The sequence below is a fragment of the Helicoverpa armigera genome, chromosome 13 (assembly GCF_030705265.1).
Source record: "Helicoverpa armigera isolate CAAS_96S chromosome 13, ASM3070526v1, whole genome shotgun sequence".
Taxonomy (NCBI): Eukaryota; Metazoa; Arthropoda; class Insecta; order Lepidoptera; family Noctuidae; genus Helicoverpa; species Helicoverpa armigera.
Genome location: NC_087132.1, coordinates 6,318,195 through 6,345,326, shown reverse-complemented (window position 1 = coordinate 6,345,326; position 27,132 = coordinate 6,318,195). Strand labels below are relative to the sequence as shown.

Below are 27,132 nucleotides of genomic sequence, written 5' to 3'. Positions count from 1 at the left end.
CCTTTTCATGTAATTGACACTCACTTTGTATGGATGCCAAGTTTACGATTCAGTACTAACGTTTCTTTCTTTGGAGCACTTAAATTCTAGTGTCTATAACATTGGTTTATACTGCTAACGTGTGTGTAATTAAGGAATATGCTCCGTAAATAATTGTCTGACAACACAAGCTCACGCCCTGTAATAGAAAATCGATATATTTTTTTTGCTTACATTATTTCAAAGCACCGAGTCATTGGTATTCCTATACTATTAATACCATTAAGTGATCCCTTATTAATAAGGAGTACCTAAAGTATTGAGTTTTTCCCAAACGCGCTCCCTAAATATCTAAGAAAAAAACGCCAAAAATAATTTCAAGTGATAAATTGGGTCCAACGTAAATTACAAACATATAATTTTTGATCGATCTAACAATCGATCGAAGATTAAAATATACGACGGTTGTAATTCAATATTCCCGATTTGATTAAAGATTTCTCAATTGCTTTCGGTTTTATATTACAAGGGAGACATTATGAATACGAATATGGAATGAAAAAGCCTCACAGCTGGTACGCTGATAACATTTTAGGTGACCTGCTAGTTCAGTCTCTGGAGATTGGAGTGAGAAACGTGATGATACTAAATTCTTAATAACGTTTAGAGAACAGCAATCACTAGTACACAATAAATTAATACCTACATTTAAAAGCATATTTTATTATCATGCAATCTGCATGTTATCATGCAATAAACATATCGTTAGGTAAAGCTAACTTGAAGCAGTCCATTATGTGTCTGTCTACACCTTATTAAACGAACACGCTGCAAGCTCATAAATTAGCCTGCATTATATTAACGACAACCGACTTATTTACGATTCATAAACTTTCACCATAAAAATATACTAATTATTCACAGTATTTACTATCAAAATCTATAAAAAGTTAATTAAAAATATGGTGTTTATTTTCACGTACGTGCTCGCATAAATGCTAAAAGTCATAAATAAATAAATAGGTTCGTTATCACAGTGAAGTAATTCCTAACTACCGCTCTAGTGAAATAAAGAACAATTAATGACCATGTTAGTGCCGAGTGTAAGGAAATAAGTGTGTGGTGAATAATTAAGATTTGTGCGAAGTGTGTACAATGATGGCCAGTTGATGTTGATCGAACCCGCACGGTCTGCAAGATGGTGGCTCGAGGGAGAGGGCGCATGCTCTCCATCCTCTTCAGCGCGCTGTTGCTGGGAAGGGCTATTGCAGGTAAGACACGCAGACTAATTTAATCCTCACCCTGATGCTCTTTTGTTTGTTTAATAAATATTTAAGCCCATTGTTAATACCTACTCACATGTGTCAAACCGACAAGGCTACTCGTCGACATTGTGAATAATGATACATAAAAGTACACTCGCCAGTAATTATATACCTATTACTAAATAACGTGTATTTATGGGCCTCTTAACATGATTACAATCGATCCGAACTGAAGTTAGTTTACACTATTAGCATTGAGCCGCAGGTCTAGAACTTTAAAGCTTAAAATATTGCCTTGCCGTGACACGAGAAAGAATATCCAAAGCGATGTTCCGTCTAGCTAAAACCCAGTGAATCGCAAACCAACTCGAAACTTGCATCAGCTGAGCTACTGTATCGATGGACGGAGCTCTGTCTATTTTAAATATTAGCATAAGAAGGCGATTTCAGCGAACCAAATTTAGCTTTCGACAAAGCCGATTCTATTATCCATTCAATTTATATTCGACAAGATTACAAATTTTATTCATCTTGGAGACTTGTCACACCTTAAATAATTCTTTATTCTGCTCTTGTAATTATACGTAGTAATGAATCATTGTGTACGAAATTGCTACAATTTACCGCTTTCCCATTTCCACACCATTCTATATGAATTATTTATTTGTACATGGAACTACATTTTTTGTGATTAAATATTTATGGTCTAGGTACATGACACGAATAAAATATCGACGTAAACAACAAACGAAGGGACTCCACATAAATGACTGTGTGTGTATAGCGATGACTGCTAATTTTATTAAGAACAATCGAACAAACAAACTGCCGGGAACACTCTTAATTTTCAAAGGCAATCACAACATCGGATCCCGAGTAGATATGTACTCTTAACTTCGTTAATACGTGACTCAACGGTACAATCAAGTACAAAAAGTCTACAGATATCCGTTGTTATTTTAAGTCTCCGCCTACTCAAAAGTATTGATTGCTATATGGAACTTTACCAAATATTCGCCTACACGCGTTGTTATATTCAAAAAATATTTATTGCGAATGCTAAGATTTAGCAGTAATTAAATGCAGAAACGAACATTGCCAAAATACGAGGGCTCTAACGGAACAATTTTGTAAGCCGGTGAGCGTCGGGTATTAATATTTTGCTGCTGATTGTACAGCTCCCAGCTAACGAAGCATTAACACAAATAGTTAAAACACCGAAACAAATTCGAATTAATTTTCACTAATTAGTCGGCGACGCGACGCTTGGCGAAAGTAATCTAAAATCTTTTACTTTATGTTAGCAGAAAACTGTTGGGAATACATGGCAAACAAACAGATACTACGTTTAATGAATAGTGCTGTTAGTAGCACAGATAACGAGTTATCCCGTTTATCCAATAAGCTAATCTAACAAAATGAACCATTTAGAGGAGTAAATACGTCTGTGGAATGCTGCGGTAGTGCCAAAACTTATAATCATCAAAAATCATAGTCTATATAACAGCTATTTATATTTGATTATGTCTAAAATGAGTTTGGAAATAATTGCGTATCGCTAAAGAACCTCGCTCGCTTTGTGTATCAATAAAACGATTTCAATTGTCCTTCTGACAATCCACCATTAAACAACACGAATTTCTACAAATACCGCCTTATCACGATTCTCTCACAATAGGCTTAATCACCCTTTTATCAAAATTGTTAAAGGTGACCGAGAACAATAAAACACTTAATAATAATAGCCCGAATCACTGAGAATTATCTCTCAACGTTGTAGAAACAAAACCGAACAACGGTTGGTCGCACTATAAATTCCAGCTTATTTCCCGCAGCTATTGTGCTCACAAAGTATAGTTAGAGTCTCCACAGAAATGAATCATTAAACAGTGTCGAGGAAGGCAGCGGCTGCCTCCGACGAAATAAATCAATCTACAACTGACATGTAACATAAAATACTGCTTGGCTAACATAACTATAGGAATTAACTGGTTTACTACACACGTTTGCCCAGAGGTGGTGTAGTATCGCAGGTGCAAAGAGTTTCCTCATACGTGGTTCGCTCAAGATTATTTCGTCGACTTTATTCACTTGCGTAGTGCAAACCGGCTGTAAACCCATCTGCATTTGGCAGACATCTGCAATAGAATCACGTACACGCTACATAGATATATACATTTTTGAAAGATTGGTATTTCAACATTTTTCTCATATTTTCATGCAGTTGCGAGACTAAATATTGTTTATTAAAATCTTGATTTAGTAATTGGATGGGTGTGGTTAGTACATGTAATGAATTGGCGAGTACAAAAGTGTGAAAAATTACTTTCCCTTAATTCTATGATACAAGTCATTAAATTTCCTTTGAAGGTATCGCGCGTAAACTGTGGCCTCGATCAGTTCGAGGCCCCATTAAGTATACTTAATTAACGTGTAAACTGATGAACTTTCTAATGGATTTTGTTTTTAAGCTCAATTAAGTGTAGAAATTGAGCCTGAGTGATGAATGTCGGCCTATAAGTTGTGAATACTTAGTCATGATAGAAAACATGGAAATTGTTGATAGCTATCAGGCTTATATAGTTTCAACTGGGTTTAACTTCTCTTCACATTAGTTTCTGCGTATTTGAGTTTACAGAGAAAAAGAAATATTTAAAATAGTGTACCGTCGATCAAAATCTTGTCCTCTTAAAAAACTTTCACGTATTTAAATATAAATATTTAAATGCACTGAAGTTGGCAGCTTCACCAGTACTTTTCTAGAAGTAGTGAAGAGGTTTTTGCATTAGGAAACAAGTCCTCACTCCACCAGTATTTCCCAGCAAAGTATAGGTACTACAGGTAATATTTTTTTCTGTCTATACTAAAGACCAACATACGGCGTTTTGTCAACTTTCATAATACATACACATAAAGACTTAAGTCTGAGTACTTTTGTCCCGGCTTAAACCACACAAAAGTTTTACAGCTTACGTACTTATCTGACCTTTACTGTGGTAAGGTTCCACACGATAAACTAGGCACAAAAGTTTTCGTACGAGCCTAATTTCGACAATAACCACTTGAAGTTTTATGTGATAAAATTAGAAGAGTTACCGCGAACTATTCTTGGCTATCCCACATGACAAATGGAGACATCATTAAGCAACTAGTAAAACTTTTGAAAATAGGTGAGTGTGCGGTAGCAGACAAAGTGGGTGGCTGCAAACTCACAAACTCTGCGGAGACTTGGAGACCCTCCCGAAATACATGTTTAGCCAAGTTTATTCACGAAACTGTAATGGCGGTTGGATTTTCTTCTGAGCATTTATTTTATCGTTTGTAGGCAATCAGTCACGATATTGGGAACTAACCATGTTGTAAGGTGTCATTATTTCAGTAGTCGTTCATTAACGTGAAATGCCTGTAACTAAGCACATGATTTTGGTTCTTTGTTTTATAACAGATTTTAAGATAGCAATTCCATTATATCGAGTACTTTAATCACAATAGTTTTTTTGCCATAATCATATTAAAAACCTAGCTTATAATTTTCAATCTGCTTTATTCTCTTCTAATGCTTGCATTGCATGCTATTATAACGTAAATATAACACGTTAACATCAGATACTGTTTGTTCATTGAAAGCCGGGATTTTTCTCGTAATTCGATTTGTTATCACTCGTCAAGCGAACTGACATTCCATTAAAACCAGCTTGGCTTGTCCTGACATAAGAATCTTAACAATCTAAGCGCCTTTTAACAACCACTTCTGGTCGTTAAAGTTTAACGATGCAATTTTGTTATGAAATCCTTATTCTAATTAAAAAACCTGAACTGGGTCAACGGTTTTCATCAGCCTATATTTTGCAAGTGTAAAATTGATTTAAGTTTTGAATGCTAAGACATTGATCTTTTCACAAAATAGGTAGGTACGAATAATTATCAAATTAAGTGAGCTGTCTATATAAAAGGCACTGTATTTAACGACTTCAATGGTTACATATTTCTAAACATTTTACAATTTCTACTAAGTATGACATGTTAAGCAAGACCCTCAGACAACTTACAGATAAGCAAATAGTTCACATCAACTAGATATTTCTGTACAGACAGTACTTTCAGAAGATGAAGTATGACCTCAATGCCCTGTACATCGTAACTAAGAAAATAAAGAAAAAGAAAACCTATGAGCTACTTGCTCAGTAGCCTTTCCCTTCGCAAACTCATTCGTTCCTAACTTATAAGTTTGACGTGATACAGAAATAAGTTTGGCGCCGGAGCGATTCAAGATCCCATAAGAGCGCTTAAGGAAAGTGGCGCGCCCCTGTTTCACTCGGATATATTCGAGGGTTTCCTCGCACTACATCTCCATAATGTTATTGTACACCCTACGTACTGCGGATTTGTTAATCATATTGTACCAAGCTTATGTAGGCGCTTAAGTTTTGCGTAACTTTGTCAAACCGTGATGGAAAACTAGTTAAGAGCGTTATACTTCACGAAAATTGCTAGATTACTTACCTACATGTTTGGGTTGGAATAAAATCGATATGCTTCGATGTGGTGTTAATTTTATTTTTTTATATTATCCTCCTGAGAATACATCGTGGTGGGTTGGAACACTATTATTGGTTTGGGTCGCGTGTTCCATTAATTACATTATTCACACCTTCAGTAGATACCTATAGTATATATTTGCTTGCTAGTTAGGTAGTCTGTATGTTACAACCTAGCTCGGTGAACTCGTTTTGTTAAATCTATATACTACTCGTAACATGTAGAACAAACTTTCCACCCTTTATATAAAGCCGTATTGCGCAAACTTGTTATATTAAAATAGTTGAAGTTTATTGAAAGCACAAAGAAAGTTGCTTATTAAAATAACTAACCTCAAAACTTTAATATATCTTTAAATTACGGCAGAATTCGTCTTTGGTTACCACTAACATTAATGGATTACACACGTTTTTGTGTGTACCTTTTTATTTTTATCGATACGTCAATATTGAGATACAGCACTATTGTATCTCGGAGGTCCCTCGAGGGAACAGAAAACAAAGTAAAGAGACGGACTGAAGTGAACTGGTGTCAATCTACCCATGTTACTGGCGTGTTGTAACTTTGTGTTTATTCGAACAATACCTATGTGCCAACCTAAGTCACAAGTCACGACCAATAAATAACTTTAACGTGTCATTCTTATCAGGATACAATGGATAGTATTTCTTTGAAATAAGACGTAAGGAGTATTATTAGTTGAACTAGTTGTATGTATTATACACGTGTTGTGTATTTGTGTATGAAAAGTAGGTTTTCGTATTCTAGTTTTCGGTTCGATGAATTTTTTAGTAAAGATATTTTTAGAAATGTGATTAAACCTGCAGCTCATTCGATAAGAAGAGAGGTAAAACAATTGTTGGGTTGTATCAGTCCATAGTAACAGTTATTATTTTGATGCTGAATCTTTAGTACCCAAGATTTGTTTTACAAATGTTCATAACTTTAACACTTTTGAAGTTCCATGTGTCTTTGTTAAAACTAAGAGCTTGTAACTTTCTCAGTTCTAATTTAGTTATAGACCGATAAACTCTCTCCCCTAATTTACAATATTATTGTGGTTTACAATCGTAACTCCAGAATCAAATAAATTAAATAATATTAAAGTGTTAATGAAAGTTAACAACTGGAATAAAGCAAGTACTTTAGTTTAGAATTTAGAGACTTAAATTAACTATGTTAATAAAGGAGACCGCTTGAGACGTTAATAGTACATAATAGTAATTAGTATGTGTCTTCTTCAGGTATTAACTATAACTTATATTTAGTCGGATCTTTACCTGGATCGTATAGATCTTTGTTGACATAAAAATAATATAATTAGTCATAAAGTGTGAAGAGAAAAAAATCTATTTGACATTCTATGTGAAAACCGGTGCTTTCACTGCTTGTTTGTCGCTAATTACAAAACGATAGAAAATCAATTGTGTCTCGCATAAATCGGCGCTTCGACACACAACGGGTTAATCATGGTGAGCAACCGAATTGTGTATGCTATAGGGTAAAATTTTCATCTTCCCCTTCCTGGCTTCAATTCTCAAACGGAACTCGAAACTGCCTAACATAATCACAATAAACTAAAATAGCCTAGTCTAAAACAAACAAAAGTTACCCCACAGGTAACTATAATTCCTAGAAATGTTATAAAGAGGCAAAGTTTCATGTTGTTGATAATATTCGGAACTTTTGGATCGATTACACAAATACGTAACTTCATTACACCCGAGTATATTATACTTACCTACACTATATTTAGCGTACCTAGAATATATGCTATTCCTACGACAATAGCTCTATTACTCATTGTTAGAATTTTGTTCCTATTTTCCACAAAAATTGTGTTTGACAAAATCGGGTACACATACGGACTGCTTACCAAAAATCCAAGGATAACTGAATAATAGAGGTATGGTATTCCGTCGATCCTTCGAATCTTATAGGGAACACCTCGTAGCTTGACATTGAATAGGATAAAGAATATTGTAGTCAGGAATAAAATGTACATACAATGTGCTTTGTTTTAGTTTTAGCGGGTGAGGGTCTCTTTTCTATACTAATATTATAAAACGGAAAATTTTTATTTCTGTTTGGATAAACAACTACTAGGCCAATTTTAAAATTCTTTCACTGTTGAAAGCGGTTGTCATTGAACATCCTTGGCAGTCGTTACGGGTAGTCAGAAGCCAGTAAGTCTGACACCAGTCTAACCTAGGGATATCGGGTTGCCCGGGTAACTGGGTTGACGAGGTCAGATGGGCAGTCGCTTCTTGTAAAGCACTGGTACTCAGCTGGATCCGGTTGGACTGGAAGCCGACCCCAACATAGTTGGGAAAAGGCTCGGAGGATGATGTTGAAAAGCTGCACTCTTCCCGAGTAACAAAGGCTATAGTTTATAGTACTTTATATCACTAGAACATGATTGTTCAGTCAATAATATTGCATGTTTTGAGAGAGATATACTCGTTTCCCAGAACATAAAACAGTTTATCGGACATAATAATCGTGTTTATTGTCCCAATGAGGAATTTATAATGTGACAACAACAATTTATTTCTAAAATACTATCCCGCGTTCATATATTTCACATATCATAATTTTATGTCACGTCAGCCAAGATTTCCCACTTCTTGTGTTTTAATTAAATAAATGACATTAGAACAACCGCTCATTTGTATTCAATTATATCCCAAGCAAACACGTGCGTTGTAATTGTAATTCTGATTCAGGACCTAAAACAATATGGAATGCCTTATTCATAACCTGTGACTGGGAAGGGTTTAGTTTCATAATTGTACTTAGTCAATCAGAATAGAAGATAAAGGTAATAATACATTTTTATTTTCCAAGGTAAGTGAGTGTGATTCAAGTATCTGTCCTTTATTCCTACAAAATAATGGTCTATTTTTAACAACATTGATGAAAGCGTTTCGTCCTGATTCTAAGTTAAAATTGATTCTGGCAAGATTTTTCTCTCAAAGTTTTGATATAGGCACACAAAAGATTCGACATTCTCAGGCAACAAAGAAGGGGGAACAGGTATCAGGGTACACAGAACATTTCAAACAAAACTTCATACAACATTGGATTACGTTGAACGTTGCTTATAAATTCTTTGTGACTACGAAAGGCACACGAATCTCAAGGGATAACAGAAAATCTAAACCTCTACGCCTGCTACAGAAAAACAGGCTTTGTGGTTTGCAACACACCTAAACACAATAATTTATTACATACAAACTAACTTCTGTCCATGGGGTCGTTGGCGTTTTCACGAAGAAAAACCTCAAACAAGTTTTTCCGTGAGTTATCTCGAAAGTAAATAAACAGCAAACACTTCATTACATTTTTGATGAACGAATGTAATGTAGGTAGTAAAAACGTAATGCAGTTTCCCCGCAGCTAGTAGCGCAATATGTTCCTTCGTTACCTGGCGGAGTACGGTATAGTGATTCCGTTCCTGATTATCAATCAATTTGGCGCGACACGGAGCGCTCCCCGCTCGAGTTCGTCAACGAATAGCGTTCACGATCACGCTCAATTCAGTTTAGATAATAAAAGACAACGTACTGAAATAAAACACGAACGAGGGAAGATATGACGCTGTACGTACTGAATTTCTGTGAAACATCCAAATCGCTCACGGGGACACTTCTGTTTCAATTCCTTGAAAGTGTCGAGCAAAAATTGTGTTAGGTGGCGCGCATACCAATGTACCTATACAATATACACAGGTACGGTGTTAGAGACTGCCACAGACTTACGGGAAATTCGACTATTCCAGTTTCCTGTTGCCTTGGGCGCCGGAAACTGCTCGATGTAACGTACTGAAGCAACGGTCATCCATTTATCAAATTAACAAAGGTAAGGTAGCTGAATTGAAAATTGGTCACCTTAGCTAATACAAATACTAGTCTTTTTACTACATTACCTGGATACTAGTTTTAAACCAGCGTGTCATGCGAGGGTCAGATTAAACAGACCGTGTAGGAAACTGTGCTATAACAGTACCCTCCCAGATGTGTGGGTTGTGCCCACAAACGAATAGCACAATGTACCCACCGCGCGTAATTTGCTTTACGACCATAACAGTGTAATTAGGGAGATAGGCCGCTTTGAAAATTATACGGAGGTGCGTAATAGAAAGCCGAGCGGGGTACATTTAAACGCCTCAGATCGGCACCCTTTTGTCACGAAGTTATATCTCAAACAGTGAACCCTTCATCAAGAAACGTGGTGTTAGCTGAGATGTAATCTAGATTAAATTGTAAACTTGAAATATTTAACCTATTTATATGTAACTTGATATACTTTTTCAAAAACCTGAATACTTAATTATATAAAAATAAAGAAAAGTCTGACCGCGTTACTGTCGTGACTAAAAGCTTACACGGATCGAAGCATGCATGAATAAATACCTACTTATCATTTATTGGAAAAACACGAGCTTAAGTTAATATGAGTCTGTTCTTAATGTATCTGGTAAATTAGAGTACTGTCATTATTTCAGCATCAATTTATCAAAGTTGTCCTAACGCCTTTAAAATTTTAAAGTGCAATAAAAAACTCTTGTTCGTATCATCTTTTATTGGCAATCACTCTAGACATTCTTCGAATTGGAATGAAAGAAGGATAATGAAAATAGATTTAATGTTATTCAACGATTCTTTGCTTAAAACTTACTTGGAAGTCTTTTATTTTTAAGTAATGTTATTACAGCTGAAAAGATTCGGGCTTTGGCCCACTACCCGCCTAACTTTGGCCTCTAAACTCTGACTTTTCTGACTACCTACTAAATATTTCCCTTTTTAAAATAGTTTCTGCGAGAGTTGTCTCAAGTTTACAAACCTTCCGAATATCAGCGACATTTTATGCACACTTCTTGATATACTGCAGAATATTTACGGTTATGGAAGAAACAACATTTGTCTCACTTGGGAAAGGTGACCAGTATAAATTGTAGTGCCTACACAGTTCATACAAATAAGTGGTGGATACCCACACAACACAATTTTGGTGGTATATAATTATTTTAAAAGCTTTCTCAAGTAATAGTAGTAAGTGTTTACACTTGCGGTCAGTGACATTTCTGCTATCAATATTCAATTCAATACACTTACCTACTAGGTTTTTTATTCTTCTTGCAAGCCATATAAAAGAGAGCATGTATATTTTAGTTTCTTATTTAAGGCCCGCAGGTTACAGGTAAGTTGAACTTTAATAATTTAACGCCTTCACAAGAAATTTTATTTGATGTTTCGAAATTCTAGTGATGTGCACCTTGCATTTTTATCAAACATAGTCGCTCAGTATGAACAAAAAAACCAGTATCAAATATCAAAATGGGTTGTAGTAATGAAAAAATCTGCACAGTCTTAAAATACTCAATAACAGTGAAAATACTGTATTGGGGAAAGTAAAATAATAATCATTCTTCTCATCATTTATGTATGCTCATATACATTTATGACGTACATTTATTAATCACACCTACCAATTTCTAGTTTTCCGATTTCAAAATAAAAAAAATACAAACAAAAGATCGGTGAAATCCAGGGCAACATCTAGTAACATTTATAAAATGTTTGAAGCACGTCTAGCAATGGCATCGGTAGTATAAATCGTAGCTAAGTGCCGCCATTTATTTTGCTTGGTTTACGTTAGGGTTTGGTTATCTCGTAACAAAAGCCGGAGAGTAAACCCTACCTCATAAAGTAAATTAAATTAAATGATTGATCTGAGAAGAGAGATTTCGAACCCGAAACTAAACTATTCAGGATTGTTTGCTTGAAAACTTAATTGTGAATAATCGGTCTTCCTCGTCTTAAAGTGAATTAAGCATTATTTGGTTGCTAAACTTAGTGCAACATTGTTAAAAAAACTTAATAAGTATTTATTTAGTATTTAGGTAGTATTACCTACATTTCAATTTAATCTACGTTTATTTTTTAAATTAAATTAAATATATAATATATTAAATAGGTCATGAGTCAATCTAACTTTCAGCAAAAAGTAAACTTTTGAAATATTATTTGATATAAATCAAATAAATTATATTAGGTACTGATTTTATTGAATGAAACCACTCGATACCTTTTTAATAAAATGAAACAACATTCAGACAGCTCTCTGGAGCGCGCCGTAAATTGAAAACGCTTTTTCTGAGTAACGACTAAAAATAAATCTCCTTATTCTAAGACCAGAATAACATCTTATTGAACGCCTACAAAAATGACAAAATTGAATTAAACATTTTCTATTCAAATTTCACAAAGTTACACGGAATTTCGTCTGTGGGTGCTCTTTGAATAGGTTAGGTAGCATCGACCCTAGCTTTGAAAATATAGAAATAGGTAGTTTTTTTTTTTGTAGCAACATTGACCTTTCTACGGCACATGCAGCCACTCAGTTGATAACTTTTTTTATTTTGTACAGAAAAAAGAAATAAACTTTAACCTCAGAAGAAAAGGTACCTACATAGGTAAAGGTTTTGTTTGGTCCCTGTTAGTTGATAAAGTGTAGAACTTGGCATTATTCACAGAAGTAACTCTTTGAGTTTGACTTAATGAAACTAAATGCATAAAAGCGTTTGTTTTTTCTAAGAATCATAAAAATTAACTGGGTACAGCATTATTTTATTCTTAGCTCAAACCATGTTCAACTAATTTATTGTACCTACATAATTGTACAATATCTGTATTTTAAATTGCTTTGCCTCGCTGGTCTGTCATGTGCGACTGCTGAGCTTGGCTACCCAACCACCAGTCGTCAATTTAGCAGAATCACTCAAAAACTCAATACCTTATGAGCAACACGGAGTTAAAAGGATCATCCTTTATACCTTCAATCATGGTACCAATGGGATAAACATAACTTGGAAAGTACTGGATTAAGGTATCTCGTAGGAAGATGAAACAGAACTGATTCACAGAATACCAAAGTAATATAAGTTTATTTTAGATACGTAATATTCGAGCTAGGATTCAATGAAAGCAAATCAATAAAACAACTATCGGAAATGAACGGCAAATATTGATTGTTTCACGTTGATGATCTGCTTCGAGGGGCGAGCGCAGAATTGCTTCGGCCTTTTTATTGGAGCCCCGCAGTAACGAGCCGAATCAATGTTGTTCTATTTCGTATTCTGTTAGTGCACGGTTACCGAGTGGCATCTCGGAATTAAATTACTGGTTACACACTATCTCACTTCGAAGAAAACTTCAGATTTACTTTCTTTCTGTTGCTTTAAGATTTTTTAAAGTTATGTTTTTGCCCTTTCTTTTTTTGTTATTAAATTTTTGTTCAGGTCCTGATTTCTGATGTTTTTCTTCTTTCTTCTTCTATAAACCTGTATTTTAACCCCTTGTATGCCGGTGCGCGGATCCACGCGAGATACAATTGATATTCTATTGTTCTCCAATTAGTGGCATTCAATCAGTTGCAGATCTACTCACAATTGAAATTATGCACAATTATACATTCACTATTTCGCACCTAAAAATAGAAGCGTGTTTATAAAGATAGTTCAAGGCATTACCACTATAACATTAACGTGATATTCGATACAGCCAGCGCCTCTTGGCGTTCCTGGAGGTCAACATGGTTAAATTGGAAATCTGATGAACTATACGTTTGTGTTTACTATCTCGGACGATCTAAACTTATGCTTAGTTTGTTGAATAATGTTTTCCAATTAAATCAATGTTATAAAATTAAGCACTTAATAAGTAACTGACGGTAACACAAATTTCGTTTACGATTATTAAACACGAGTGTAGCTCAAGTGAAAAATTGCCACTGCTAAATTCGAGTAAACCTGCAAGGTAAGTACTCAATTTCATAAACCGTTTATCGAGTCGACTAGCGTAATAGGTAACGTCTTCGTGCTTCATAAACTTGGATCCAAACCAAATAGTTTCAAGCGAAGGATAGATGAAGTGCTTATAAATATTTTGCTACGAATATCTGGTTATGGAGAGGAGCGCTGTATCTGCAACTTGCATTCAAATAGCACATCTGCAGAGCATTTTATGTAACTGCTACATTATAAACTTCTTGCAACCTTGCCTCCTTGCTGCGTCATACGATTGCTGTTAAGGCGACGAATTGGTCAACAATAATTCCATAACCGGCACGCCCACCTAAGGCGCCAAAAGGGGTCGGAGCGTCTGAGCGGGGCGAGGATATCAATACGCGCGCTAGCTTATAACTAAAAGTCGTAAGCGACAAAATGGTTTTGTAATTTTATTATTGAAAAATGATAATTTGATAAAAATTCCTTCTACAATTTTAAAGAGTATGTATATACTCTACTACAAAAAAAGTTAAGAGGCTTAAATCGGTCCCGTTTGCCCATAATATGTGAATCTCTTTTTAAAGAGAGGTATGTTTGATATATTTTTCTCTGTTATAAAAGTTACCTAATCATGTTTCTACGTCTAACAAAATAAGGTTTATATCATGAACTTTCAGGTAACCAAGTTGTATTTTGATCCGTTTTGTATTTACTGAGAAAAATTGAGATCCTTGGCGCCAAAAATTCCAATTCGTCCTCTTAAGTATACTATAACATCAGATAAGTTCAGAGATTGCATATTTATTCAAGTTCGGCGATCACAACCGGATTACAAATAAATCAAAAAATGTAAAGGTCGGGCTTTTTCAGAATTCCGACTATGTTTCGATAACGATCATCCTTTGGGCGATGTGTTTCATTCCGAATCACTGTTGTCAGCCACAAATAATGCAACATTTTAAAGCTTCAAAATCCCGAAATTGAGGCAATTATCAAACCGCACAGATTCATAGCGTTGACAAACAATTGTATGTTTAAGCAAATATGATTTGAAACTACAAACTTAACGCTGCAGGACAACACTGTAACCGCGGGGTCCATTAAACGAAGCAATGACAAGGTAATTGATTGTGTGTGTAATAGTGCTTAGTGTAGGTGATACGACGCGGCACGCTCGCGTGACCGCCTGTCGATCGGAACAGCTTATCACAAAGCGGAACCCCACCTACCGACATCACCTGCATCACCTGCTCACAACACGTTACACCCCTATTTATAACCACTGGAATATCTTCATGTAAATATGTAATCTTATCCCCTTTTTATTACCCAATGACATCTTATGAATATTTTCTTTCAAGCGCCAACATTTTGTGGATTTCCCTTCGGAGTTTTAGCCACGAAGAAAATGTTTTAGTGGTTGAAAACTATGTACTTTAAAATACTTAAAAGATAAACATAATATTGTTATCATGTTTATCCTTCATCAAGATGAGAATACTTCGCAAAACTTGGCTAGGTGAACCATGTTCTCAACATAAATTCAAATTCATTACCCACGGAGCTGACATTTAATCATGTCTCTGTAATGCAGAAAGTACACGTCGTAAATATTATAGAAGTTGTATTAAGACAGAGTGTAGTGGGTAATATATCATACAGACATTATATCTAACGAGGTTTTCAAGAAAACATCGAAGCAAATGCATCTTTATTGAGTGTAGTTAGGTGGAGTAGCGTCGGCAAGTTAATATTAATGTGTTTAGTATCGGAGCGAGCGAACTGTTCTAATGGGTATCGAACGTGGCGCGGCGGCTGCGGGCTGTGCACTTGAAATAATAAAAATCGCACACGCTGCAGCTCTTTGTGACAGTTTGTATGCAGCGCGCCTTCCGGCCATCCCCGACTACACGATATGTGATCAAACCGATACAATGTATCGAACTAAGCGGCACTCTTGCACGACACCAGTCTCGTGTTGATTCCATTAATAAATACATTCGTAGAATCTAAAGGGATATTTCTAATGTCGTAGACAAAATGTAACATTCCCTCAAAATATTTCTCCTTACAATAAAATATACTCACAGCAAACTCCAATAGAACGTGAAAATATTTTCACTATAAATTGTTTTGTGGATTGTACCGTTTGTTAGGAACCTTTTCCAATACCTAGAATATAATTGATACGAAAACTTTGTCGAAGCATGTGCACTTTACTCCCATAGGGATCCGCGGTCCAATTACTAAGCCCAAACACAATACGTTACATTCCCTCTAGATCGACGTTGACTATGCTCGTGCAAGAATAGCTTATACAGAGGTAAAAATATTCCCTAGTAAGTGAATGGCGGTTGTAGGCCGAATGGACTACGGCAGAGTTGAGCGTGGTGGGTTATTTTTGTCGTTTCATTTTTTTCATGGAGAATAATATGAGGAACATTTATTGCACTTAAATTGTTGAATATTTCAGATAAAGTGATGTATTTATTTTTAGCAACTGTTAGTAGCGAAATTATTAAAGTTCCCTCTATTGAACGCTGGAACTACTGATTAGGACAGTCTTCTGTTTAATTTCATAAAATTTTTAATTTTCCAACAACATTGCAACCCGAAGAAAAACGGAATCAACCACTGAAGTAAAAATATACCATAAGATTAGACAAACCTCCTTTCGTAGCAGCTTACCGGGCATATTATTCATGAAATAAACTATAAGAACAATATCATAAATCGCGTAGCACCTTCCGCTACGCCGTAGCCGTAGCCAGCGTAGCCAGTAATTTTATTGTAAGTGTACAAGTATTAGTAGCGCTCGGCCCGGGCTCCAATAATGAGCTTTTTGTTCTCATTCTGTCAACCCTCAACAACCAGAAGTATTTTGTTAGATGAAGGACCCTTACCATGAGCCAAATGATGGCTTTCGTTCCGCTCTGTTATTTATTACAACATTGGAGCCAAACGAATGATGCATTATTCCGTCTCATAAAGATTAGTCAGAACATCTCTGCAGTCTTAATAAATAATTGGGACCTTCCATTTTCATGTTACATTTTGTATTATTTTAGAGCATTAGTAAATATTCTAAGGTAAGATTTTTCTCGGTTTCTGAATCTCACGTGTTAGCTTAAAACTCGTGCAGAATACTAAAATCAACAATGCTCGCTTCTTCTTATCTTGGCTTTCTACTTACTTTAGACGCCAGCGGAGACAATATTTTTGCGGTCGGTTGACTCTTTAGCGTTTTTATTGTGGCCAGATATCGTAACCCGGCCTTACTCTTTCGGAATGGTGAATATAGAGTAGGTTATGCTACTTCAAAATGAGCAGAAATAGGTATTGAGATTTAAATAAATATTTGTAATAAATAAATATTTGTATAAGTAAATAAAAAATCTTCACGGACCAATTAGACATGCTCATCTAAAATATAATGCATAATCGAATCTTCGAATTTATGTGCTTCCATGTGCTTTCTCCAGTATCACAAACTGTACAAACAGTAAAGGAAGTCATAACATTGTACATTAGTACAATATGTAGGTGATCTTATCGTCGGCAAGACATTTAAACTATGCACAACAACAAATGATAGTTTGCTTCGCGTCGCAACATCGCACCTTCGAATCAGGCGACATTCATGGACAAAGTTGTGCGTTGTTCGAACGATGTAATAACTCGCGGCATTACCACAAGAGACTCGGATTTGCATCTGAGCGATATTTGCTAAATCGTGTCGTGGGTTAACGCGCTCAAACTTGAGCAATTTGCGAGAGGACTGAGCACTCCAGCATTTACCACACTTCTATATAGGTCACCTGAATGAAATATAGCACCCCACGACGTTCCACGACTCAAGTTTATCAATGTCGGGAAACTAATGAGTAACACTCAAGTTATCAAAGGGTAAACCCCGGCGCGGTGTTTTGGTAGACAAATTTTAGTTCCGTGAAATACGCGCGCAAATATCGCGCTCTTTACTGTGGTAGTGGCTGTCATTCACTATCTTCCTGATATAGTTATTTATGTAGGGATGTCACAGAGTAATAAATAATCATATATTGCGTTTGGTTGGACATATGGACATTGTTTGCGACGTGTACATAGAATTGTTTACTGGTACACGTTGCTACAACATGCATGTAATCAGGCAAATTAGTTATTCAAGCTTTGCAATTGTAGTAGAGCATTGCTCGGCTACAGAGACTTTGATTTCGATTAAGTTTAAAGATAATGTCATCCAGACAGTTAGGGCGAAATGTCAAAGAATAAAAATTCAATGAACATTGAACTAATAAAACTGTTTAACTGCTGCACGCTCCCGTTTACACCTCGGTTGACCTACTTACCTGACATTTATCAAGCAAGTGACGACATTTTGTATTGCAACTAAAATAAACTTTCAAACGAACCGTCCCCCATTGCTGACGTAGCAGCTGTTAGCGAAAACTGGGGACATTCGTAAATATGAATCCATTGTTAACTGCCGGTCGTATAAAAAATTCACCGGTAGAAAAAAGACCCTAAGGGGTTTCCACAGAAATGCGTAAAAAACTACGTTCCATCATTAGAAATTCTCCTAGCTTCCTATAAGAAAAATTACAATACAGGAGGTAAATAACCAAATCAGTAATTTTACTCTTAACAAAAACAAGCTACGGCTTGACAATTTTTTTTCGGAAACAGAATAGAATCCAGGGCAAGAGAAGAGAATAACAAAACAAACAATATGGCCGCCGCCACTGATTTCCACCGCTGACGTCGGGGACCCAGACATTATGTAAATATTTATGTACAAACCGCACCTCCGCCGACAAGGAACTCTCGCAGGAACCTTCAGAAACAGTCGTCACTCGTCAGGCCTCGAAATAGAAAGCAATCATCTTTAAAGTCAAATCATTTATTGCATTTAGGCCTTAAATAAGTTTGATTCTAAGAGCCCATTCCAAAAGTAGCTTCCTTGTAGAAGATCGGGCAAGGAACTCCATGGTTACTCTTTTGAAAAATAATACGTACAATAACAGCATGCGAAGATCATGTAACATGTATGTGATCAACATATCAGAATAAAAAATAATGATTGGCTTCTGAGTAACCACAATACGCACTTTTAACTTACATCTTAAGATTAATGATAACCTGGCAGGTTTCTAGAAACCTTTATTCAACGAATCAAATGACTTTCGATCTATGCTAATGACAAGATCTTTGCTTGAGCATCGCTTTAAATGGAAGCTTAGAATTTATTGGGTCGCCGATGAAAAGAAAAAACGAATGAAAATTAACTAATGGCTATTCTACAAGCATAATTGCAATTTGTTACACTATAGTTTCCTAACTAATTTCGCTGTAATACTTGAAGAAAACCTAAAAAGAAAAAAGGTTTTACGCTTATCTTGTTTTGCATGTTACCATAGTCAAATTGGGGAAAGAGATTGGCATCTAAAATTATTATTTAAACCGGTAGTAGAGCAGGCTTTCTTAATTAAATTACTAAAGAAATGTAGCTTTGTTACTCAAATACTAAAGGTAAGCTCGGCCTGTTAACTAAACGCAAACCATTAACAACATATGATTTTCTGTCTCCCCGACCTTCTAACGTTGTACTGCTAAGATCCCAAACTTAGAGAAACAATGGGAACCTAAAATGCTTTGTGTGAACGTTCACATATTAGACAATTAGACAAGGGTGCCTTCATAGTCACCTACATTATATCGTAGGTGGCGTATGTGCTTTTCCCGTCGTGTACGTACATATGTAGGGTTCTGGCTATGAAGACTGTGTAAGATAGTGCTCCCTCGGGTATCGCGCGGTACCTTCCCGCGTTATTTAAAGTGTAGCCCGCGTGCATGCACTTATGTAACTTTAATAGAAGATGCATTTTTACTCCGCATACTGCACCAAATTTTTCAGAGAATCAATAAGGAAAATTTTTGAAGTTCCGTATACTTTTGTTATACAAGTAAAACGGTCAAATAATAACATTGATATCTTAACACTCTTGTTAAAAAGCTGGTATTAATGGGTGTTTATGAAAAAGTACGCATAAAAGTGAACATAGCGATTCTGACAGATTTTTTGAAGGTTGTCTCACATAGTTATTCTCAAGAAGTTGATTGGACTTCTTATGCTAGACTCGATAATAGATGAATCAAACGACAAAAGCTCGAGTACCGACTCTCCAACACGTTCTTCTACCTAAATAAAAATAGATCTTCTGGCACGAGCCCAGAAAGATGCAGCCATGGAATATTATGAAACAAAAAAGCAATTAAATTCACTCTCAAATACAGTACACACTTGACATTTTTTCCTTAAAAGAGAATTTATACATATTCAACATAAAACACTCACACACACACATTAACATACATATTACATGCATAATCACCCAAACCCGGAATAAATATCTGTCGGCCGCGCATTATATTATTTTATTTACTCCATTTTCGTAAATTGAAAATAATGTTAATGGCACAGCGGTACAAGGAAATAACAAATTAAATTGGATTATGACCAATCACCAACATCAATGTAAAAGTGTTTTATTTACTTAAAATAATTACTCAATTACTAAGAGTGGAGTTTCACCTCTTAAATAAATCGTTGTAAAAGAGTGGAGTGTTAATAAATTACCCGTGACACCGGAGTTTGACCCTCTTCGGACTCCCAACTGTTCGCAGGACTGACGGGTTGGATTGACCTCGTATTTATATCTCAACTTTACATTAAGACAAGTCTCTACTTTGTAAAACATCTACATTTTGAATTGAACGATCTCGTAAAACAGATTCGGCGATATAAACTCGTCTGTTTTGTTCAGACTCTCATCTTTGTAGTTTTATCTAGATAAGACTAACAAGTTACTAAGTAATGGAGAATCGTGTGTATAGCTACCCAGTACCGATGTTCGTGTCACGCACGCAGTATGTCGAGCCATTTACGTTCAACAAAGGCTAAAGCTCATCATATTTTTTCAGCAACATTATATCTTACCCATTTAACGAGTTCTTATCATGCTTGGCGGTTCCAAAAATGATCAACTTTCACATTAACGGATTAACAACATAGTTATAACAAAATTATAAAGGTAGCTGCGCTAGTCAAATATAGTTGATTCGTCATATCTACATATAAAACGGATCATATTTCAAGAAGAAAATATCAAGTTACATGCATATTTTTATATGGAAATGCACGGTTCCGAATGTCGCGACAGTTTTGCTACGGCGTAGACGTAGAACATAGACTACTTACTACGGCGTAGAGAGCATAGACTACGTGAGCAGGCTACGTCACAATGTATCATATCCACTTTGCGACAACTGGACACGATCACGTTTCCAGGCGAGCGGTTACTTTGTCCTACTGCTAGCTTCTTATATTTGTTTGAGACATTTTCTTGAAAGTATCATTAAAACTATTGCAATATGTTGTTGGTTCTTTGAGATTTTAACGTCTTCACGAGTCTCAAAAACAAGTCTTCGTGCAATTTAAATCTAAAGAAGAAGAAGTCACAGCAAGTTATTTCAACAATGTTGTTAGCATAATTTGATTATTTCGTAGCAGCGACTTATGCACTCGTTCTTTCCCCTAGAGTAGTCGCAGTCGGTGTGAGGGAAGCGGCTCCATATGCCCAAACGCGCTCCTTAATACCGTCGTACAGTTAATGTACGCAAAACAAAAAATACAGTGCGAAAGCTTCGCCTTTTACACGACATTCTTTATTTATGGACGTGCACGCTCGCCCCACTTTACGAATGGATGTTCAAATGAAAGCGAGTTGCAAAAACATTTTATGTAGAAAAATGTGCTAAACAAACCAACAATATAGCTCAGTCGCCTTCATAAGTACTAAATGTTAATACTCTGAAAGTGGAATTTAATCAACAACGGCTCGTGTTTGTCTCCGTGTCAATTAAATGTTATTGTCACGCTATGGGTCCTACTGGTAAAGCACCGACAAGCTTTTACTCATTTCATAACATTACGTAATAATTAGTCAATCAAACAATCTTAAATATTAAATTCAATGCACTCAAAATCCCAAATTAACACAAAAAAATTACAAAACAAAACCTTAAAATCCAGTTCACAGTAGTGTTTGCTCGACTATTAAAGTAACAGGTAATTGCATTATGAGCGCACAAACGAGTTTCATTCAGACCGATAGAATTGTTTGAATGTGCTCGCTCAAAATAAAGCAATCAATCTCTGTGTAAACGCCTATGTTGGCCATAATATCGAATCAAAATCCAATTTAGGTAAGCCGAGTTCCCACTGACGGATCAGCCGGAAACGATTAATTCGATATGCTCTGACGTAATGATTAAGTGTCTTTCTGTCTCGATAAATATTAGCATTTTGAATATTCATTTTAAATGTAACATTATTGTATATTTCTTGTGTCAATATCAGTTATAAATAATATGCTATGCTGTTACCAAATAATATATAGATAGATAGATAGATTATTCTTTATTGTACACCAAGACACAACACAGGACATCACAACATACAAAAACACAGTACAATCGGCGGTCTTATTGCTAAATAGCAATTTCTTCCAGACAACCTTTGGATGGAGTTTATCTGTAGGATACAGTGAAAAACGGGCAGTTTGGGGTGTACATACATATAGATTATATATAATTGACAAATACCAGCCGTCTTAAGGATCCTGCAGATGCAAATAATCGTCGACTGGTTTCCTGAATCTGCGGCTCCCAGGACATTCGGCTATCAAAGTATACACCCAAGTTCTTGACCTTAGTACTAAAGGGTATTTGGACACCGTCATACATGACTTGAGGGAGATGAAACCAATCAATTTTGGAAACCATCCGAGAGCTACCGATGATAATCAGTAGCTCTCGGATGGTTTCCAAATATGTTGTTATAAATAATATGTTATGCTGTTACCTTAATATTACACTGTTGTGTTATATAGAAATGTTATAAGTATAGACAATTGTTGGTGAACCTAATTAATAAATAAATAAAATAAAAATATTTTATTTCAGGCATTGTGCTGTTGTGCACTTATGCTTAAAAAGTTAGGAAGTTCGTATGAATAAATTACTTAAAAGAGAATGCATATTGTGTTGACACCAATGTTTATTTTTACCAAATAAGCTTGTACTGTAAAATTGGTAGTCGTAGTTTAAGCCCCAACAGTAAAACCTAGCAGAAACGTAAAATAGATTAGCTTCAAAAATTTAACAGAATTGAATGAAGCAGCTTGCCGTTTGCTAGTCTGCGATGAAAGTAATTTCCTTTTTATACCTATCTATTTGTTGTTCTTTTCAATATAATTTCAACATGAGTCTGTATTTTTTTATTATTATGTCAACAATTAGTTCTTGTTAAATAAGTACCTACTTCAAATTAGTCCTCGTTAATTATGACCTCAAGTTACAACTCAATCATTGTTTGCATGTCGGTATTCCGATAAGGATCGCAATTTTTCGATCATTGACGTACGTTTCGAAAAACTAATCCCTTAATTATATTTATTATGAACAATTCTACTTGCCATATTTTTTCAACATGCAATCGCATGAAAGCTGAAAATTGTTTCTTTGAACTTTCTACAAAATGTCCCAAAAGCAATTACAAGGGAACTAACATATAATTATTGACACGGACGAATACCCATACCGTCACATAATTATTATAATAACTGTACGTCAGTTTCTGTTTATTTATGCTAATAAGGAAAGTTCCATAAACATTGAGGCGTATACATCATAATTCATAATAAAACGGAACCTAAATAAATATTTTACATAAATAAATTTAAATAAGCAAGTATGTAGTTTGTTTTATCACATTAAGCATTCATATGTTATACGAATTGTTAGGCAACAGTAATTACTGCGTACGACCACAGAAAATGGGGCATCTAAACAGTCAGAGAGAATTAATGATACAGTCGAATGGTCACAGCTGGGCCAAAATTTAATTCGCGTTAAAACGATGTGCTAAACAAAGGACAATCCGTTTCACTGGCGCTAAACTAGGCTAAGTCATTCTTATGGCTTAAAAAAAAATTTCGATAATAATTGACTGTGTAAAGTAAATATCAAAACAGACTGAAAATGTTATTTCTGTATATTTGACAGCCAGATGATGATAAATCAAATTAATACTAATATACTTAAATAGGTGTGCGGAATGCACATAACCATGAATATATTAATGAAGCAAAATAACCAACTAAATGTGAAAGCAATACATAGAACTATGTTTGCGAACCACGAGGATTCACTATTTGCCCAATTGAGTGGGAAGCCCGCAAAAAACAAATGAGCTTGGCAAATGACTGCTCCATCACATAAGGCTAAATAAAGATGAACGCGGGTCTTTAGGGCTTCGTAATGACGATATGACACATGACAGGACACATTAATTATTCCGCTATACTAATAGCTTGACCACGTAAACCAGTTTGAAATCCGTTTTATGTCCCGTATATGTGCCAAATACATGTTACTCGCTCGTACATCAACACTGTGAGACGTACCTTAGGTTCCACTCCCAATTACTTAGGCGTCTACCTAAGTATGATAATCTCTCCAGGGAAACGTCTTTAACATCTGAATTTAGTGAGCTATATTTTAGCGTATTAACTAAATTGAAACTAGTTCTATATTACCGTTTATTGGACTATTAAAATAACTGACTCTTGTTGAGATAACGACGGTGCCGGTATTGTAACCTTTAGAACGAAAGAGTTCCATTATGACCTACCGACCGTGGTAATCTTTACGGCTGGTTTAATGTAGGTATAATCCAATTTGAACAAGCCCGGCTTCCATTTGAAAAATATTAGACTGCTTTTTACTTTTTGATAACGTACCTCTAGAATAAGTAATGGCGGAAATAACCCCTATCTTTTGTTGGAGCTCGACGTTTCAACATGTTTGATAGCAATGTACGTGGGTGTTCTAAAAGGTCTTGTATGAAATACTATTGTTCTTTTGATTGAGACCCTGATTTAACCTAGATATAACGGGATTAAGACTGAAATATTACTTACTTTGCAGCTAAAATACTTTTTTATTTAAAAATATAGATATGTCAAGTACCTATTATATTAAAATAAACTCTTTTGGCTCAAAAGGCTCTATTCCACTGCGGAAATATAGTCTAGTAAGATGTCCCATGACGATTACCACACAAGTGAATCTTGATTAATGCCAGTATTTTATGGTTATTTCTGTACTACTTACATATTTGATTGGCTACAAAAAGCTATGTATTATGTTATGTGTGCAGTATAAACGATGTCTCATCTGTAGGTACACAAGAACAGTCCAGCGCCGGTCGGAATGTTTGACTTGGGAGTCTATGCTGTTTGCTCAGTCCGCGCAATCAGCGCTGCGACTTGTGTGGCTGAAACTATCCTGCGGCCTGCACCGAGCACTGCGCTCTAATCGATGCAAATATTACGAGAACAGCCCTACTTTTATATTCGACTTCAGTAATGCAATAAAAAGCATTTCATATTAGCGACGTTTTTATCTCATGGAAATACTTTTGTGCGCTTAATTGTAAGTATTCATTACGACATGATTTTCATTCACCTGGCTAGGCTACTTCAATATAATACCAAAACTTAACGGAAACTTATCGATTAAGTGCCGAATTTACCTTCGAACTAAGTTCCCCAGTACACCACCTCCTAATTTTGTACACCAACTTCAGCCCCTGTGTACATTCTCGAAAGTTTCCTTGAATTTGTTGACATAGATTGCTGTAAATAATACAGATAGTATCTTCTTTACAAAGGCGACTGTGCTCAATAAAATATTTAGGTACAAGTCAACAGCCAACTATTCATCACGCAGTGTTCATTTGATAGTAATCTTTTGAGAAATAAACGTATTTCACGAATAAATTATTCTACCAAAAATAAATCATATTATCAAGCTGCTACAAATAAATATTAATCTAAAAGTAATCAATCCTGCAGTGAAATATTTATTTAAATAAACAAATTCGTGCGCCATCACTGGGATTAACTTAATTTATTATTTACGCTTTCCATTTTTTGCGTAAATTACCTACTGCTCGGTATATTACCAAATATTTATGGAACCTCGGCAGATAGAACTCACTCTCAATCCTAACTTGAGTTGTTATTTTGTTATTAGGTTTCGGGTCGTTAGTCATCGTAACCCTCTATCCCTACTTACGTCACTATGAACATTCTAAATGAAGTGAATTTTTTATTTGATTTGAACATTTTTCGTTTTTTATCAGGAATCGCTAATCAGCCCTGTGTCTGAATTGAATGACCGGCTTGCTGTAATTTCAATTTCGATAAATATTTCATTAAAATGAAGCTGGCATATAACCTATTAACTGCTCTTCTACAGTATAAAAGAGTTAAAGAGTTAAGTATTTAGGGGTGAGTAGTCGTGAGATCTCATAAAAAAATATGAAGCTGTTTTCTTTAAAATAATGCAGCTCTTACTCGTATCTACTAACTCAGGAAATCGAATAAATGATACATCGCATTGAAGTGTTTTATATAAATGTGCTCAACATTTCAATAAAACAGATGTAAAGCATACGTTTTATAAACATATTATTTGTGCGCCTCTAGTGCGTTATTAATAATCCACTCAAACACAATATTTCTTCTTTTAAAACGTATAATCGTATTAAAATCAAATGCAAACATTCAGGTTTTCTATTCAAAGCGCTCACGGACTGTGAAATAAAATGGTGTTCGTTATAAAATATGAATAATATTTCAGCGGAGTTTGCAAACGTTAATTTGTCCCGATTCAACAAACATTTTTGAGACTTCATCAAGCAGATTAGATTGCTGCCAGCAATAGTTGTGAGAAAGCTGCAAGCGCTCTTCAATACTACATTGTATACATTATGTCTTTGTGGAATACATGTTTACATTAAAATTTTACTTAGATCGTGGTTTTTACTGCGTTTGTAGATTTAATTTTCTATCAAAACCTCTTCTATAATCTACCTACATATTTCTCGAGTGTAGTTCAAAGGTAAACGATCTGTTAAAAAATCCATATGTATTTTATTTTTCGTACGGAAGTAGTTTAGCAGTAACGTTCTCAGTCGACATCTATAAAGCTGGCACAGATTAATAACCTTCAATGTACAACACTAAAGAAAGTCAGGTACAGTCACGTAGACATATATTTTATTTTGTTTTTCCTTATAAAACTGTCGCGGACGCTTTCCAGAAATAAATGTTCGTCTTTTCATTCGTTCTGTTTTATATTTTTGATTGATTGCGTCCTAATGTCGGATTAGTGAGACGTTTTCTAAGTGATTCTTATAAAAGCTGAAGGAATGTTTCTCGTTACCTACATATTTTTTGTATTAAAACTGTTATTTCAATGCTTAGCTATGATACCATAGTTACGAGCAAAATGAGTCAATTTAATGATTCTAAAAAGGCATTGCAAGTGGTTTTAAAAATAAAATCTCAAAAGGGTAAAATTATCGACTCGCACTTACGTTCACGTTACGACCATATAGAGTCCATCGAACATTACATAAAAGTGATT

General features: G+C 35.3%; 1 protein-coding gene across 1 annotated transcript in view; it reads left to right on the top strand.

The window, feature by feature from the left end:
- The first annotated feature begins 917 nt into the window (after positions 1-917).
- The window catches only part of LOC110376160 (uncharacterized), a 59,767-nt gene continuing 33,552 nt past the window's right edge, over positions 918-27,132 (top strand). Inside the window, exon 1 of the mRNA XM_021334545.3 lies at positions 918-1,250. Coding sequence (XP_021190220.2) covers positions 1,178-1,250 — 73 coding nt within the window. The 5' untranslated portion in view covers positions 918-1,177. The remainder of the gene's footprint in view (positions 1,251-27,132) is intronic.